This window comes from Lynx canadensis, chromosome D4, assembly GCF_007474595.2.
Source record: "Lynx canadensis isolate LIC74 chromosome D4, mLynCan4.pri.v2, whole genome shotgun sequence".
In the NCBI taxonomy this organism is placed as follows: Eukaryota; Metazoa; Chordata; class Mammalia; order Carnivora; family Felidae; genus Lynx; species Lynx canadensis.
The window spans coordinates 43615920-43632303 of record NC_044315.2 but is presented as its reverse complement, the minus strand read 5'-3'; the positions used below and the strand labels follow the sequence as shown (position 1 = coordinate 43632303).

At 39.1% G+C, this 16384-nt stretch overlaps 2 protein-coding genes and 1 non-coding gene across 5 annotated transcripts in view; 2 read left to right on the top strand and 1 right to left on the bottom strand.

Moving 5' to 3' along the window:
* Positions 1 to 9218, top strand: part of HAUS6 (HAUS augmin like complex subunit 6) — a 36292-nt gene extending 27074 nt beyond the window's left edge. For 2 of the 3 annotated variants that reach the window (XM_030293655.1, XM_030293653.1), the window contains exons 13-17: positions 2633 to 2699; positions 2913 to 3098; positions 4731 to 4866; positions 6265 to 7314; positions 9129 to 9203. In XM_030293655.1, the coding sequence (XP_030149515.1) occupies positions 2633 to 2699; positions 2913 to 3098; positions 4731 to 4866; positions 6265 to 7314; positions 9129 to 9181 (1492 nt within the window). In that variant the 3' untranslated portion in view covers positions 9182 to 9203. Of the gene's footprint in view, positions 1 to 2632; positions 2700 to 2912; positions 3099 to 4730; positions 4867 to 6264; positions 7315 to 9128 lie in introns of all 3 variants that reach the window. The other variant, XM_030293654.1, reaches the window with a different exon arrangement.
* LOC115500198 lies at positions 2421 to 2551 on the top strand. The gene has a single exon (XR_003964444.1).
* Positions 9219 to 14504: 5286 nt separating the features above from the next.
* On the bottom strand, positions 14505 to 16139 carry RRAGA (Ras related GTP binding A). The gene has a single exon (XM_030293745.1). The coding sequence runs from the start codon at positions 15905 to 15907 to the stop codon at positions 14966 to 14968; it is 942 nt and encodes a 313-aa protein (XP_030149605.1). The 5' UTR covers positions 15908 to 16139; the 3' UTR covers positions 14505 to 14965.
* Positions 16140 to 16384: the final 245 nt, after the last annotated feature.

Sequence of the window (16384 nt, the reverse complement as noted above, 5' to 3'; positions counted from 1 at the left end):
ACTTTTAGACCTAGACCTTTAACCTCTTCAGTTTCTCCTTTATTGCATTTCAGAGATGGGGCAGTACGATCTTGCCTGAATGCCAGCTAAATATCTTTAGTCTTAGAAACCGAATTCTAATTTCCTTTCTCTTTTTATAATTTCTGTTTGTTATTTCTTTAATTGTAGATATATCATAACAACAAAATAAAAATGAGAAATAATTAGCTGAAATTTCTTTTTTAAAAAAATGTTTATTTTTGAGAGAGAGAGAGTGAGTGAGGGAGGGGCAGAGAGAGGGAGACAGAGGATCAGAAGCAGGCTCTGTGCTGACAGCAGCGAGCCCAGTGCTGGGCTCTAACTCAAGAACCGCACGATCATGACCTGAGCTGAAGTTGGATGCTTACCCGAGTCACCCAGGCGCTCCAATTAGCTAAAATTTCTAACAAATTACTTGTCAGACTTTCTTCCCAGGTTGTTTTTTGATGTTTATTTATAAACATACATAAATTTAATTCTAATCAAAATTTTCTAAACACTAATATAAGTATAGTTTTTTAGTATATGTATGTATGTTTTCTTTATATTACCATTTTTCACTTATAAACGCTTTGTAACATTTCATTTATTTAAAAATTTTTTTTTAATGTTTATTTTTGAAAGAGACAGTGCGAGCAGGGGAAGGGCAGAGAGAGAGAGAGAGAGAGAGAGAGAGAGAGAGAATCTGAAGCAGGCTCCAGGCTCTGGGCTATCAGCACAGAGCCTGACGCGGGGCTTGAACTCATGGACTGTGAGATCATGACCTGAGCTGAAGTCGGACACTTAACTGACTGAGCCACCCAGGCACCCCTCATTTATTTTTAGACTTTCAGATTTTCCTTAAATTTTTTTTTACTGTAAAAAGCATGTTGTGGGGCGCCTGGGTGGCGCAGTCGGTTAAGCGTCCGACTTCAGCCAGGTCACGATCTCGCGGTCCGTGAGTTCGAGCCCCGCGTCAGGCTCTGGGCTGATGGCTCAGAGCCTGGAGCCTGTTTCCGATTCTGTGTCTCCCTCTCTCTCTGCCCCTCCCCCGTTCATGCTCTATCTCTCTCTGTCCCAAAAATAAATAAAAAAAAAAAAAAAACGTTGAAAAAAGCATGTTGTTTCTTATTTTCTTTTGGAAGTACTCTTTCCTTAGGATAGAATCCCGCAGTGGGATCAACACCATCTCTCTTTATCTATTAAAGTCCTAGGATTTTATGGGCCTCAGTTTTGGCATGGCAGGTAGATAGAGAGTAAGGATTGAGCCAGGGCTGCTTTCAGGTTGGCTTGGATTGAGATGTTATTAGGGCTGATTGCATGTTGCTAATTCAGAAATGAGAGAGAAGCTAGAGAATAGGTGTCCATTTTGTTTTTTAATGAGGCTCTGTAAGAATGATCCAAATAAAATTTGGTGGCATAAATCTATAGAGCCTCTTGCTCAGGTGACATTTATTCATTGATTCAGTCAATCCATCAATTAGTTACAAACATGTATTGTACTGCCAAGTACCAGTTTGTGGGAATAACCTTTGGAAAGACATAGTCTTTGTCCTCCAGGAGCTCACAATCTCGTGGTGGCGTCTTAGTGGCATCTTAGATCGCTGGTCCTGCCTCAGAGGGCTTTTTGATCATTTTAATGTTAAAGTTTTAGGAAAATTTAGATAAAATCATTGTAGATGATTAATTTTTCCTTTGACATCTAGATTATATCCTCTTGAGGCAAAATTGAGCCTTAAACAGTTTCAGTGATCTTGAATTATGTTTGGAAGGTAGATAACAATTCTAAGAAGCACATAGTTGAAAAAGTTTGAAAAAGCGTATTTGCTGTTACATAAAATGTTTTAAAGCTGTTAATTTTATACTAGCCATGAACAGAAAGCAAAGCACCGACATGCTTGAGGTTGAAAGTGGCCTCTCAGGTCATCTTGCCTTTTGTATTAGAGTAGAAAAGCTTTGACCAGTGAGCATACCCATGATTGACTTTGAAAGTTCTTTCAAGATCAAGTTATAATTGCTTTGAAGGCTTTAAAAACTTAATAACTTGTTTCGTAATTGATGTGTGAGGTTTTATTTTGTCCAAAGGGGCAAGAGAATCTAAGATAGTAAGGAATGCTATATGTAGAATCCAGCAAACAAACTGATTAACCTTACGACTTTACTATAACTAACATACATGCTATAGAGCAAGAGTCAGCATAAGAGGAATTGATTTTGGACACAAAGTATCAAAATCACAAAGTCTCTGGTACAATGAAATTCTGTGATCTGAAGCCTAAAGGTAATGTAATAATGCGGTTCTAGTTAGTTGAATTTGTTTATACCGTGTACTCAAGTTTTTGAGTGTTCATCAAGTCATTCAACCTTGTAAAAAATGTTGATTTAAAATACGTAGTGGTTAAGGAAGATAGATGTTCACCATTTGGGAGGCTGATACACAAATGGGGCTGAAGTACTGCTCTGATTGTCACTGTACCTCCCTAGAATAAACTGCCTTTTGATGACCGGGACGAATTGAGGGAAATCGTAACGGACAGATACGGGGCAGACAATTTCTGTAGATTATTCAGATGTAGCTAGTGAATGGAATTCTTCCCTGTGTATAACTTGGATTTGATATCCTTTTTTCCTTTAGACCTGCTTCTTTCCTGTTGCAGCCAGTTTCATCATTGGGTAGAAACAGTGTTAGACTGCTTGAAAAGGTATATTTTAAAACAATTTTTAAGTAATTTTGGCTGTACTAACTTATGATAAAATATTATTTTTGTTGATATCCCAATTTGTATTTACGCTTTTCCTATTGCTTCTAAGTGGGAATATTGAAATTTTTTAATTGTGCCACTGACCATGATAACTCAAGAACCTCTAATGAAGATCAGCCATAATTATTATTATTCCATGTCTGTTTTCTTCAGGACATGAAGATAAGAACTCCTAGAGAAGGAAATGAAACACCTTCTAAGGAAACACCAAAATTTGAAATGGAAGGCTCTTCATCATCAAATACTGCAAGAAATACAGAGAATACTGCATTTGCAGGGTCTCTGCCAGCTAAAAATAGTGATCCATTCCAAAAAGAGCAGGATCATATGGTAGAAGAGGTTAGAAAAAGATTGTAATGAGTGTACTGAAATATCTATTATTTTCTCATTGGCGTTGAGATTGTAAAAGAAGTTATAATTATTGATTAACTGGGATTAATTTGGGAAAGGAGGGCACAGATAATGAAAATCATGTTTAAAGCAAATTGGTCCTCCCAAAAAGTAGATGTAGATATAAACTTAGTAGGATTATATCCGTGGTTGAGAACCCATGACCCAGTCTATAAATATCTCTACAAGTAGAAAAATAATACATGTGTGATGTTTTTGGAATCAGTCATTACGTAAATTGTTAGATAAATACACCCAATGATTATATTCTATTAAGATAATCTAAATGTCTGTTGCTTAGCCAAGCTTCCTCTTTTTTTAAATATTAGAACAAAGACTATGCAGTATCATTATTATCTCTAAGCATAGTTTTTGTCTTTCTACTTTCTAGATATTTAAAAAGTAATTAAATGCATCAAGATTGAGATAAAGGACGGAACTCCAATACCTGAATCAATATGCACCAAACCAAATTTTTCTCACAGTCTCCAGAAATATAAAGTAGCTGATTATTTTCTGGCTGCTTAATCAAATTCAAACAGTGCTAAGGGATGTTGTGGGAAACGTAATAAAAATAACATTAGAGAATGACTTGAGCATTTGCATAAACTTTCTGCAGTAAATAGTACAGTATTACTGCTGAGCAATAGTAGCATTTCACTTGCCAGTGAAAAGTCTCTTGTCAGGAAAAACCGACATCATGAGCAATGATGCATTTGATCACTTTTGAAATATATACAAAGTAGAAGGACGACAACTATGCTTAGTAGTAAATCCCCTAGAGTTCTGTTTTCATACTGTATACTTTCTTTTCTGTATTTCAGAATGTATTTCTTTTTTTTTTTTTTTTTTAATTTTTTTTTTTCAACGTTTATTTATTTTTGGGACAGAGAGAGGCAGAGCATGAACGGGGGAGGGGCAGAGAGAGAGGGAGACACAGAATCGGAAACAGGCTCCAGGCTCTGAGCCATCAGCCCAGAGCCTGACGTGGGGCTCGAACTCACGGACCGCGAGATCGTGACCTGGCTGAAGTCGGACGCTTAACCGACTGCGCCACCCAGGCGCCCCTCAGAATGTATTTCTATGCCTTGTTTACTAGTTTATGTCTGGTAATGAGGTTTCTGGCAAAGAAGTATATTGTCCGGGAGTATTTTATTTGTTAGTAGAAGTGTTATTGGGCAAATGGATTATAAATAAGAAAAATCTGCTTGCTTTAAACCTAGTCATTTTGGCAAATACAGAATTGTCAAGTTCAAAGATGTGGCAGATAGTAGCTTAGGTCACTGTGTAGTTAGAATTCCCTCTAAGTCTTCTCAGGTATAAAGATTTTTACTTTTTCTTTCCTTTATATGGGATATCCAGTTAAGGAGGGAGGAAACAGTTTTGTATTTGGTTTCACCTTATAGGGTCGTGCCTAGCAGACTATATAGAGGATTTGGGAGCTACGTTTTTGAGTGGCTTTTCATGCCAACTGCTCTTGGAGGGGTTGCTAACCATCAGGTGCTGATTTGTTCTCATCAGGGCTTTTGTTGCATTCTACCAGTGACTGTGGTAATTTTTGCTTTACCTTTTCTGTTTTAGGTTGCAAGGGCAGTTTTATCTGACTCACCACAGCCCTCTAAAGGAAAAGAACTAAAATTACAGGAACTAATTGATACTCTAGTTTCTAACCCATTCTTAACAAGGAACCAAATTCCCCGAACGCCAGAAAATTTGAGTAAGTTATAATGATTTCTGTCACTTATTTTCTTTCTCAGACATTACTGTTAGAACCAGGTCTAACATATAATCTAGAAACTCACTTTAACTTTCTTTTCTAGGGGGTAGGGAGAAACAAATAAAATTTTTCTGTATCTTTCAGTTTAGTGGCAATGGCTCTTAATTTGTTTTGATGTAAGGGACTTTTATTGAAGTATTAAGTGTGGGTGTTTTCACTGATACGGCAATTTGTAAGCAGTATTATGATGCCCTGATACTCTACAGTTTTGCTTTTGTTGTTTTACTTAGCTTTTTCCTGGAAAATACTTCAGTTGAGCATTTTTAAAACACCCTCTCCCTCCACATCTGACCTGCAATCAACATTTATAGAGTATATAGGCTAAGTCCTTCCAGTCAGCAGCATCAGCCAAAAATAGTGTGTATAGAAATCTTTTCTACCCCTTCCAAGCTAGCTAGACTGCCCAATACTTTTTTCTTATAACCTATAATCTGTGTTGGCAAAATTCTGATATTGTTGTCCATATGAAGGCACATCATCCTAGTTGAATTAAATAAAATTTCCATTTTGCTGCTAGAAATGACATATTCAGAGTTAACTTGATTCAGTTCAGGTTGAACCTAGCCACAGCCTAGATCAGTGGTCAGCAAACTGCAGCCTGTGAACCAAATCAAGCTTGCCCTGTGTGTTTTTGTAAATAAAGTTACATTGAACACAGCCTTGTGGATTTGTCACCATATTGTTTATGGTTACTTTCATGTTATAGTGGCAGAGTTGAGTAGTTGCCACAGACCGATGGCCTGCAAAGGCTAAAATATTACTATCTGCCCTTTTCATTTTTTTTTTCCTCTATCTGCCCTTTTCAGAAAAAATTTGCTGAACCCTGGCTTAGATGGACAAGAAAATATCTTTTTATTTTTATTTATTTAAAGTTTATTTATTTTGAGAGAGAGCGTGCACATGTGTGAGAGGGAGAGGGGCAGAGAGAAAGAGGGAGAGAGAATCCCAAGCAGGCTCCCCTCTGTCAGTGCAGAGCCCGACCTCCCGAGCTGTGAGATCATGACCTGGGCCGAAATGAGGAGTTGGACACTTAACTGACTGAGCCACCCAGGCATCCCAGAAAATCTTTTTAATGTATATAATTTCTATGTGCTGTGTGCAAATATATGCACATTTCAGGAACAGTTTTTGTTATTTATGTGTGATCAGTTGGAGAAGGAATTCTTTGATGTTGTTGTTCTTTGGTTTGTTGTAGAGTCTTGTCATCCAGTGGGCATATCTGTGGAACATATAGTGTAGTCAGTAGGTTTATATTGACCACTAGAAATGAAATTTTTAATTGCATGCTCTGTTTGGGAATATTAGTAAATTGTGTTTTTTCCCCTTTCATTTAATTAGTAAGCGAAATTAGGAGCTCATGGAGAAAAGCTGTGGAAATGGAAGGTAATAGAAGTACAGAACTAATACAGATGGATACCGAAGATAGAGAAATATCACCAGAATCCTTACCTGTGTTGCATAATCAAAGAGAATTTAGCAGGACCAGTTTTCTCTCAGCAACCTCTGTGTCCGATTCTAGCCATTTCCATTTGCCTGAAGAGAAAGTTGTTTCCGATTGCCTCAAGTGTGTGCCTCAGAAACATGCGGGGACCAGTCACATTGGTGGACTGTCAACACAACATCAGTCAGATGTGTTAAACAAGAAAATAATGGACAAGCAAGGTTTGGAGTGTGCAGCGTTACAGAACAGGCTTTTAGAAACTAGCCAAACAGAGACATTCTCCCCTGCTGTAGGTAATAGGAGAGTTGTGATGGGCAGCAGTGAAGAGGAACATGTTAAAATAGCAGACCACTCAAAAGCTTCTTACAAAGAACCTTTCGTGCATAAAAGTATGTTATGGGACTCTTTTCAAGTATCAAGTGGAATTAGTTCCACAAGTTTAAAGGATATTGATTTTGGCATATTACATGAAACTCTTCCAGAAGAAGTTGGTCACTTAAGTCTTAATAGCTCCAGTAGTACAGAGGCCAATTTTAAACTGGAACCAGATAGTCCTGTGCACAGTGGCATTTTTCCCGAGGATGTTGTGGGAGAAAGACCAACTACTCCAGAATCAGACTTTAATTTACAGGGTATTTGCCGTAGATATGAAGCTCTGAAAAAATCTCTGTCCAAGAAAAGAGAAGAAACTGACTTTTCCAATCCTGAAACACTTGAAAGACACAAACCAGAATTGAGCCCTACTCCCAGAAACATGCAAACAGATGATATGCTTGACTTTTTGAACAGTCATGATTTGCACACTGACTATACAAAACCGTCTTTACGCATGTCCCTTGGTGAAAGAAAACAGTCTCTTTCACCACTAATTAAGTTTTCTCCAGTGGAACAAAGATTGAGAACCACAGTACCATGTAGTTTTGGAGAACTTCTACCTAACTTAAAAGGTAAGATTTAACTAGACCTGTGCATATTGACTTATTGACGTCTTCTCTCAACTTCTAACAGTAGTATGCAGTGAATGCTACAGGACCTTTATTGTGAATGTGACAAAATATGCTCTCTGTTCCTTCGACTTGGATGAGAAGAGGGAACGTATCACTTCTGTTCTTTCTTTCTCAATCTCAAGTGATGTGTACATAGTTTACAGTAAGTGTGGGACAGGGGTGGAAAATGAAACCAAACCAGTTGCTTTTATAATACAAAGAAATCTTGTCAAAATCTTGGCTGGTGGAGGATGGTTCTAAAAATGTTGAGTAATGGGGGCACCTGGCTGGCTCAGCTGGAAGAGCATGTGATTCTTGATCTTGGGGTTGTGAGTTCAAGCCCCATGTTGGATGTAGAGATTACTTAAATAAATAAAAAAAAAATTAACACTATGTTAAATATTATTCTTGTAATAATAAGATACAGTGATTGCTTTGAAATAAATTTGAGGGGGACGGGTGACAAAATAGGTTAGTGTATTAGTTTCCTGGGGCTGCCATACAAAGTACCACAAACTAGGTAGCTTCAAACAACAGAAATTTATTATCTCTGGAGACAGTAAGTTCTGGAAGCTAGAATCCAGAATCAAGGGGTTGGCAGGGCCACAGTCCCTCTACAGCCATTAGAGGAAGATCCTTCTTGCCTCTCCCAGCTTTTGGTAGCCCCAAGGGTCCCTTGGCTTATGGTAGCACAGCTCTAATCTCTGTCTCCATCTTCACATGGCTTTCTCCTCTTGTGTGTCTCTTTGCCTTCTTCATAAGGACACAAGTCATATAGATTAATGGCCCACCCTACTCCAGAATGACCTCTTCCTAACTGATTATATCTTTATTGACCCTCTTCCCAAATAAGACCATGTTTTGAGGTATTGGGGTTAGAACTTCATATTTTGGGGGGACACAGTTCAACCCATAACAGCATTAATAATAATTGAAGCTGGACTAATCATAATTCTCTTGACTTTTGTATATTTGAAAATTGTCATCATTGGGGTGCCTGGGTGGCTTAGTCGGTTAAATGTCCGACTCTTGATCTCAGCTCAGGTCATGATCTCATGCTTTTTTGTTTGAGCCTTGCGCCGGGCTCTGCGCTGACAGTGCAGAGCCTGCTTGGATATTCTCTCTCTCCCTGTCTCTCTGCCCCTCTCCTTCCTGAGTGCTCTCTTGCTCTCTCTTTCTTAAAATAAATAAACTTAAAAAAAAAATTGTCATCATAAAGATTTAAAAAGAAAAACAACCCTAATCTTAAAGCATGTTAGAGCAAATGTAGATCCGGTGATATAGAGTCATTATACATCACTGTGTTTGCCAATGATAATTAAACACTCGTATATTGAAAAGTATTCTTAGAGGGATTTTTTTTTTTTTTTTTTCAACGTTTATTTATTTTTGGGACAGAGAGAGACAGAGCATGAACGGGGGAGGGGCAGAGAGAGAGGGAGACACAGAATCGGAAACAGGCTCCAGGCTCTGAGCCATCAGCCCAGAGCCTGACGCGGGGCTCGAACTCACGGACCGCGAGATCGTGACCTGGCTGAAGTCGGACGCTTAACCGACTGCGCCACCCAGGCGCCCCATTAGAGGGATATTTTGATACTCTGTGAGGAAAGGTATCGCAGTGAGAATGTTGGATTTTCATCATAGGTAAGTATTGCATGTGAACTTTTTATTTAAGAAGACTGAAATTTGCCATTACTTAGAATCTGTCCTATTTAATTTTTTCTTTGTAATGAACGTTTACTTACCATTTTCTGTTTTTAAAATCAATTTTGCAGAAGAAGAAGTCTTGAATAAGAGCCTTGATGAAACAAATCTCCATCAGACTTGAAAAGATGAAAGCAGAAGCCCAGTTAATTCAACTATGACGTACTTACATTTCAAGCAGTGTCACAGGATCAAAACTGGTTTATAATTTATTTTTTTTTTTTTTACGTTTATTTATCTTTCAGACAGAGAGAGACAGAGCATGAACAGGGGGAGGGGCAGAGGGAGAGGGAGACACAGAATCCGAAACAGGCTCCAGGCTCTGAGCTGTCAGCCCAGAGCCCGACGCGGGGCTCGAACTCACGGACTGCGAGATCATGACCTGAGCCGAAGTCGGCCGCCCAACCGACCAAGCCACCCAGGCGCCCCAAAACTGGTTTATAATTTAAATACACGTTGGAAGTGTAACTCTTCTTTCAAGGCCTGAAAATCCTAAATAATGCCTTTTAGCAAACATTAGTTTTTAGGTAAAGAGATCTTTGGATTTTCTCTTTGTATGGATATGGGGTTTAAATGTGAAGTATTTGTGAAGGGAAGCAGACCTCAAGTTATATGAAACCATTTTGATTCCTTGAATAATTTGTAAGCGTTAAGTAAATAGCAAATAGTAGTTTAATTTATTATGTTATAATTTCAGTTGATTAACATAAACATGAGTGGTTTTTGATATACTTGTATTAAGTGGTTAACATAATAGCCATTGAATATACTGACCTTTCATTTTAGGGAAATAGAGAGCTTTTATTGTTTCTTTATGGAACATTATAGTACTAACCAAAAAAAGTGAGAAAAGTAGTGCCTTGGGATGTGTAGTCAAGGTGAGGAAAATTTAAGTTTGGGAAAGCTCTAAGCAGGCTTAGTGATTATTTAAGTAGGTTGGTCCTGGAAAATGTTTGATGGAATAAAATGTATGTGATGATAAGTGAAGACTGGGGCAGAATGAATTTAGATAAATGGAAAATGATGGAAGACGACTAGACACTTTTAAGGAACACTGTCACACTATAAATCCATTCAATGGGTTTGCAGCAGATTTATATTTAGTCTAATTTAGACTTTGAGAATTTAACCCCTAGTTTTATATTTTAACAAAAGATGTAAATTAAAAAATTTATTAGTCTCTGTTTATTGTTGGTTTATTTGTGGGGGGCATGGTTTTTTAGGGAAAGGAGCTAATTTTGATTGTGTTACTTCTCAAAAACCATCAGTTTCCCACTGCCTATGAATAACCTCAAAATAACTTGAGAAAACTGAATTTGGGGTACTTGCTTAGTTACACAGTTAAGTCGGTGGTGAAGCTAGGATTTGACCCTATTTTCTTTCCTTAATATACTACAAGACCTTCTGGAAATAACTAAAAGGCTAGGATAAACAGTATGGCAACAGGGGTTGGCCTGTTGATCTTCTGGACTGAGTGGGGAATCAGATGTGTGGCCACTGGTTCAGTAACCTCCCTCAACTCTGTCATGCCCTCCGGCTGGGAAAATGGCTTATCTCTACCATCCAAGTGTATGTATGCCATTGGCCTCTGTGAACCAGGAGTAATGAGCATGCACTGGAAAGGTGATAGCACTTATGGTACCCTGTCTAGCCCCAACTCTTAAGCATTAAAACCTTGTTCATTTGTCAAGAAACTGTAGAGGAGAGGAGATGAAGTTGAAGGGGGGAGTTCTGGAAGTAGATGGGCTTAATTGTTCATCTTTCTTCACTCACTTTGGCCTTTTCTGAGTTGTTTGATCCCGATTTGAAGGCCAGTCTTTTTGTGAGAAAAGACAGAAGAAAAGCATATATAACTGCCTTATTTGCTGTGGAAAAGAAAGAGGAAGGACAGCTTCTAAGGTGCTATATTCTTTTATTAATACAACAATCAGTGACTGTAGGTCTACTGGGAAACTCTTCTATAGTGTGCCCTAAGAAAATGCACTAACCTGTAAATCCAAAATTAACATGGTAGGTTGGAGGTAGGCCTATCCTATTAGCATCTACAAGGTGCCAGGGCCATTCCTAGACATAATACATATTGTTTCATTTAATTGTCATAACTCTTAACTGTAAGATAGAGATTATTATACCTATTTTACAAAGATACTGAAGGCAGGGAGCTTAAATGACTTGTCTAAGATGGACTCAAGGAATCATCTGAGAACCTAAAAACTGGAGGGTCTGTAGGTCTTAAATGGGGATTAAGAATCTACATTTTGAATATGCTTCCCTGGTAATTCTTAGGCTCAATAAAAAGATTGAGAACCACTGCTAGGGGGTAGAGTCACATTTAGCCTTGGGGTACTTTAAAAAAGCAGGTATGTTATTACATATGTACTGCTTTAGAGGTTAACTAATAAGGAAACTCAAATTCACCATTAAGGGTCAGAGGTCCTTAATTACTGAGAATCAAAAGAACAAAATATCTCTGGAACAGTATGGGTTTACAAAAACCACATTATTAAGTCAGACCTGTGATAGGTTGGGAGTTTTGGCATTCTTTTCTGTCCTTTCTTTATATGCCAGTAGTATAAAAAATATCTCAGATCTATCTTTTCTGCTAAACCATTGTGGTTATGACTTCAGCTTCTTTATCCAGTATTGCCTGCATAGCTACCTTTTGACCTTAAGGGACTGTTTTAATCACTTAGTTTAAAATTTCATTCATGGTTTATTGGCAATTCCAGGATAGAGTTCGATTTTACAGGCATATAAGGTTCTCTATGTAGGTTCCTCTACTCCCTCTTCCACTATCGTTTCCTATTTTTTTACTTCTGAAATGAGTTGGTGAGCATGGGCCTTTAGAAATCTTAATTCACAATTACAGCTGTCTTTTAGGGCTCAGAACAAATCTTACTTTCACCTTTAAGTCTTAATCTATCCCTTCCATATTCATGGGCTTACCCCTTGTCTGCAGTCTATGGTTTTTTATTCATTTAGTATTTTTCACAATGCTTTTATCATATTTTATGGTTGTATGTGATCTCAGTCATAACAGATTATATACATATAGACATATATACCTATGTAGATGTAGGAGTTGTGTGTCCACACGTACATATCCTCAAGGGCCATGGATCATCTTTCGCAAATACTGAAGTATTGGAATGGTTTTCTTTGCCTATGTAAATTAAATTAAAATGGTAAAGACTTTATTGCTGTAAATGTACCTTTTCTCATTACATTCATAGGTTATACAGAACGTACCTTGTTTTATTCACTATTAATTTGTAAGATAAAGGTGTGTAAATTGACTTCTATGTCAACTTGAAACTTTAGTAATGAATGACAAAACGTCTTAATATTTTGTCCTAGTTGTTTTAAATGTTTAAAGAGGACAAGCATGTAATGTTTAACATGAAAAATGTTATCAGTCAAATGGAATAAGTATTTGAGACTAAAAAAGACATTTTGGGGGAATTTAATGAAAAAAAATACAAGTATTTTGAAATGATCCCTTACCATCATCTATTAAGTCAGTTTTATCTAAAGGAAAAAAAAACCCAGGAATTCTTGAGACTTTTATAAAGGAAACTTTTTTTTTTCCCCTACTCTTAGTATACTAAACTAAATAAATATTTAAGGACATTTTCTTTAATGTAAAAGTACTTGCAAAGGTAAAATTCTCTTTCACATTATGTTGCAGATAAATAGTTCCTCTTTCTCCTTATGCACCGTGAAAGTCAAGTCCACATGATAAATTTAAAATATTTGTGAGTCCTCTATGGGACTATTTGTAACTATGTTCTACTTACTATAGTCTTGAATAAACACTCAATATTATACCACCTGGCTCTGGAATTTCCTATATAATATCAAAGAACCATGCCCCGCAAATCCTAAGATGATCACATATAAAGGTATATCAGAAGGGTGCCTGGGTGGCTCAGTTGGTTAAGGGTCTGACTTCGGCTCAGGTCATGATCTTATGGTTCTGGAGTTTGAGCCCGCTTTCGGCTGTGCTGACAGCTCAGAGCCTGGATCCTCTTTCAGATTGTGTCTCCCTCTCTCTCTGCACCTCCCCCCTCTTGCATTGTGTCTCTCTCTCTCTCTCTCTCAAAAATAAACTAAAAATTTTTAAATAAAGGTGTATCAGTAACTTGATCAACAAAAGAAACGAGATCAGTGATTCAGGTAAAAGTATTTTTTTTTGCTGCCATTTTAATTAGATTTACTAAGTGTATTTTAAAATGATTTTAAAAAGGAAATCTATCCTTAAGAGTTTTTAAAATCTGGAGTCTTTATACTAACTTACTGCCAAAGGCCCCAATTAGAAGAGTTTAACAACTTATATCTGAATAGTTTCTTACTCTTCATGGGTAGGGACTTTGTCATCCACAGCTGCTGCTATAAAGGGTTAAAATAAGTTTATAAAGCCTTGGAAATCCTAAAGCTCTATTACTTACATTTAATGTCTGTATACAAAGGTAATGCTTCATTTCTAAAATGAGAGGTGAGAGGAGTTGATCGGAGGTGTCTTGGCTCTAAAACACTCAGATTTCATTAAAAGGCAGCTGGAATAGGATGTTTTAAGTGTTTTCTGATTTCACTATGCTGCATTGCCAGTCCAAATTAGGAACCTTGGAATCCTTTCCTAAAAACTGGTAATCTAAGAATCTGATTCAATATTACCCAATTTCCAATTAAGATGGGGAAGTGATTTTGCCTGTAGTGGATGAAACACTACTGAGAGTCCCTTAACTGGGCTGTGGCGTACTTCATCTGTAAAATTGGGATTATATGGAGGATACAATTGTACAATTGAAAATCTAGGATTTTTATGATTAACTTTTCTGTTAATGGACGAAGTAGTGGGGAGTAACGGTTAGGACAGGGATAGGTCTGCAATACCGCTTGGGTTCAGCTGTATGACCTTAATAAGGTCATATCCATTTTCTTGCCTATTAAGAGATTAAAAGTAATTTGCCCCAGGTTGTGTGGATTAAAGAAGAAAATACGCATCAAATATTTTAAGAATATCTCGCATTTAGTAAGGGCTCAGATATTTAGCTAGGCTTCAGTCTAGTAATTTGGGAGTAGGTAATCGGGGCCGGTTAGAGAGAGAATGGCTCAGGTGGTGGTATTCACAGCTGACACAACATAGTGTCAGGCACCATTCTAAAAGCTTTCCAGGTTAAGTTTTTTTTTTTTTTTTAAACAATGCTATAAATAGTGCTAGCCTTACCCACATTTTACAAATGAGACAATAAACTCAACTTAGGTGGTGTAGCCTCAGAGCCCCTACTCTAATTGCTGTGCTTACAGCTGGTGTGAAATATCGCTAAGGTGACAGGAGCTCAATCACAAAATTAAATTCACCAGTTAAGCAACACTTGTGGGCAATCAGAACCTTTAGGTTTACATTACATTTTAACCACCTTCAAATTATTTCAAATAAGACCGTATTTTAAATTGCTAACAGCGAATGTTTATTCATGATCGAAGCCAAGAAGAATTTATAAATGCATTTTAATACCTTGCTGATAAAATAGTAACATTCCATCTTTGCAATCTTGAAAGGAATACAGGAAGATACTGTAAAGGCTTTAATGTGTATATCTATTATAACCAGGTAATCAGAACACACACACGCACACGCACACACACCACCTACTTTAGTGTTACACCATACCAACTTTTCAGAAAGGCCATCTTGAAGGTCTACTGGATAGCTGAGTAAATAGCGTTCAAGGTTTAAAGACGGGGCGGGGGGGGGGGAGTAGAGAAGAAAGAGATGGAAGTAGTAAGCAGCACACATTTCAAAGCCCACTTTTAAGCACACGACAATTATGAATATTACAAAAAAAAAAGATGCGGGGGCGGGGGAAGGCAATTCAGCATTTTCTGAAAGAGCATTTGGCAACATTCAACGCATAAGGAGGCTGTGCTTGGGCCCATCCACTCTCTCAAGCTTCTCAAAGTGTTTCCTGGCATTGCGAATGTTGATCAGGGTAGCCGCAGAAGGGATCGACGGATCCGACATAACAACCATCACGTACGTGTTCGATGTGAAGATGTCGATAAAAGCGGCGAAGTTAGAATTCCGAACTTCCATGCTCTGGAAGGAAGCGGCCAATTTACTGCAGCTCAGCTTGAACTGCTTAATGATGTTGCTGATCTTCTCAAACCGGTGGACGTCACGCTGCTCTTTGCACTGGTAATGGGAAATGACCAAGAACGTAGCTCTCTCGAACAGCAGGACTTCGTCCGCCTCGATAATTTGGGCAAAATTCCTTAGGTTCATCTCCAGCTGCTGGACATTGGGAATCAGCTGGTAGACGATACTGGACCAGGCTTTGTAGAGCGTTTCGTCCCAGATGGAGGTTCGAAAACAAGCGCATTCCAGTGGGCGAGACAAACGCCTCAGGTCTTCCTCCCGCTCTTTAAAAATCAGGTCACGCTGATCCTCCTGAACCAGATCCATTTTGTGCACCAGGCAGAAGATTTTGGCATCCGGAGAGTTCTGGAGGATGGCCTCCAGACACGACTGGTAATAATGCATATCCTTTTCCAGTTCGCGGCTCTCCACGTCAAATACGTAAATCAAAACCTCGACATTACGGAAAATGTTGTCTCGCTGGCTGGTGAAGTAATTTTCCATGAAGGTGTCCTGACCGCCACAGTCCCACAGGTTGAGCACCAGGTTGCCTAGAAATCGGACGTGGGAGTGCTCCACATCAATGGTGGCACCTAGGCGCCGGGTGTCGCGAGCGATATAATTTGCAAAGATAATCGAGCGCATGCTGGTCTTCCCCGACCCGCTCTTCCCCATCAACAGCACCTTTTTCTTCATGGCTGTATTTGGCATCACCCGCCGGAGCCGCCGCGGACTGGGCCTCAGGGCGCGGCCTAACTGCAGCGCGGAGGGAGGGCGGGGTCAGGGCTTGCGGGGGTCTCCGCAGGCCGGGCCGCGCAGCTGTGCAGTCGGGGAGGCAGAAAGCGAGCGATCTGGGCTGGAAAGGCCGCAGCGGGGAGAGCTCTTCCGCGGAGGTGAGCGCCCTGGGTGAGGCGGCTGCAAAGCTTCGCAGAAAAGCTCGCCTTCCGGAGAGCGGAGCCGCGGCGTCCCGGCTGCCACCCACTTCCGGCGGCGATCTCGCGAGAGCGCCCGAGCTCCGCAGTCACTGCCCCACGAGCTTTGAGAAGCTGCTCTTTTAATGAAACCAAGCAGGGCGCACCCCCGAAAGATAAAATGAAAGGGGAACCCAGCACTCCGGTGTCGCGTTTTTCTTTTTAAATAGAGTTTAGGGTTGCAAGGTGTACGCGTGCGGTCGGTTGGGAGGATGCT

Coding starts and splice junctions, on each gene's coding strand:
- RRAGA (XM_030293745.1), bottom strand. CDS start 15,907: ATGCCAAATACAGCCATGAAGAAAAAGGTGCTGTTGATGGGGAAGAGC.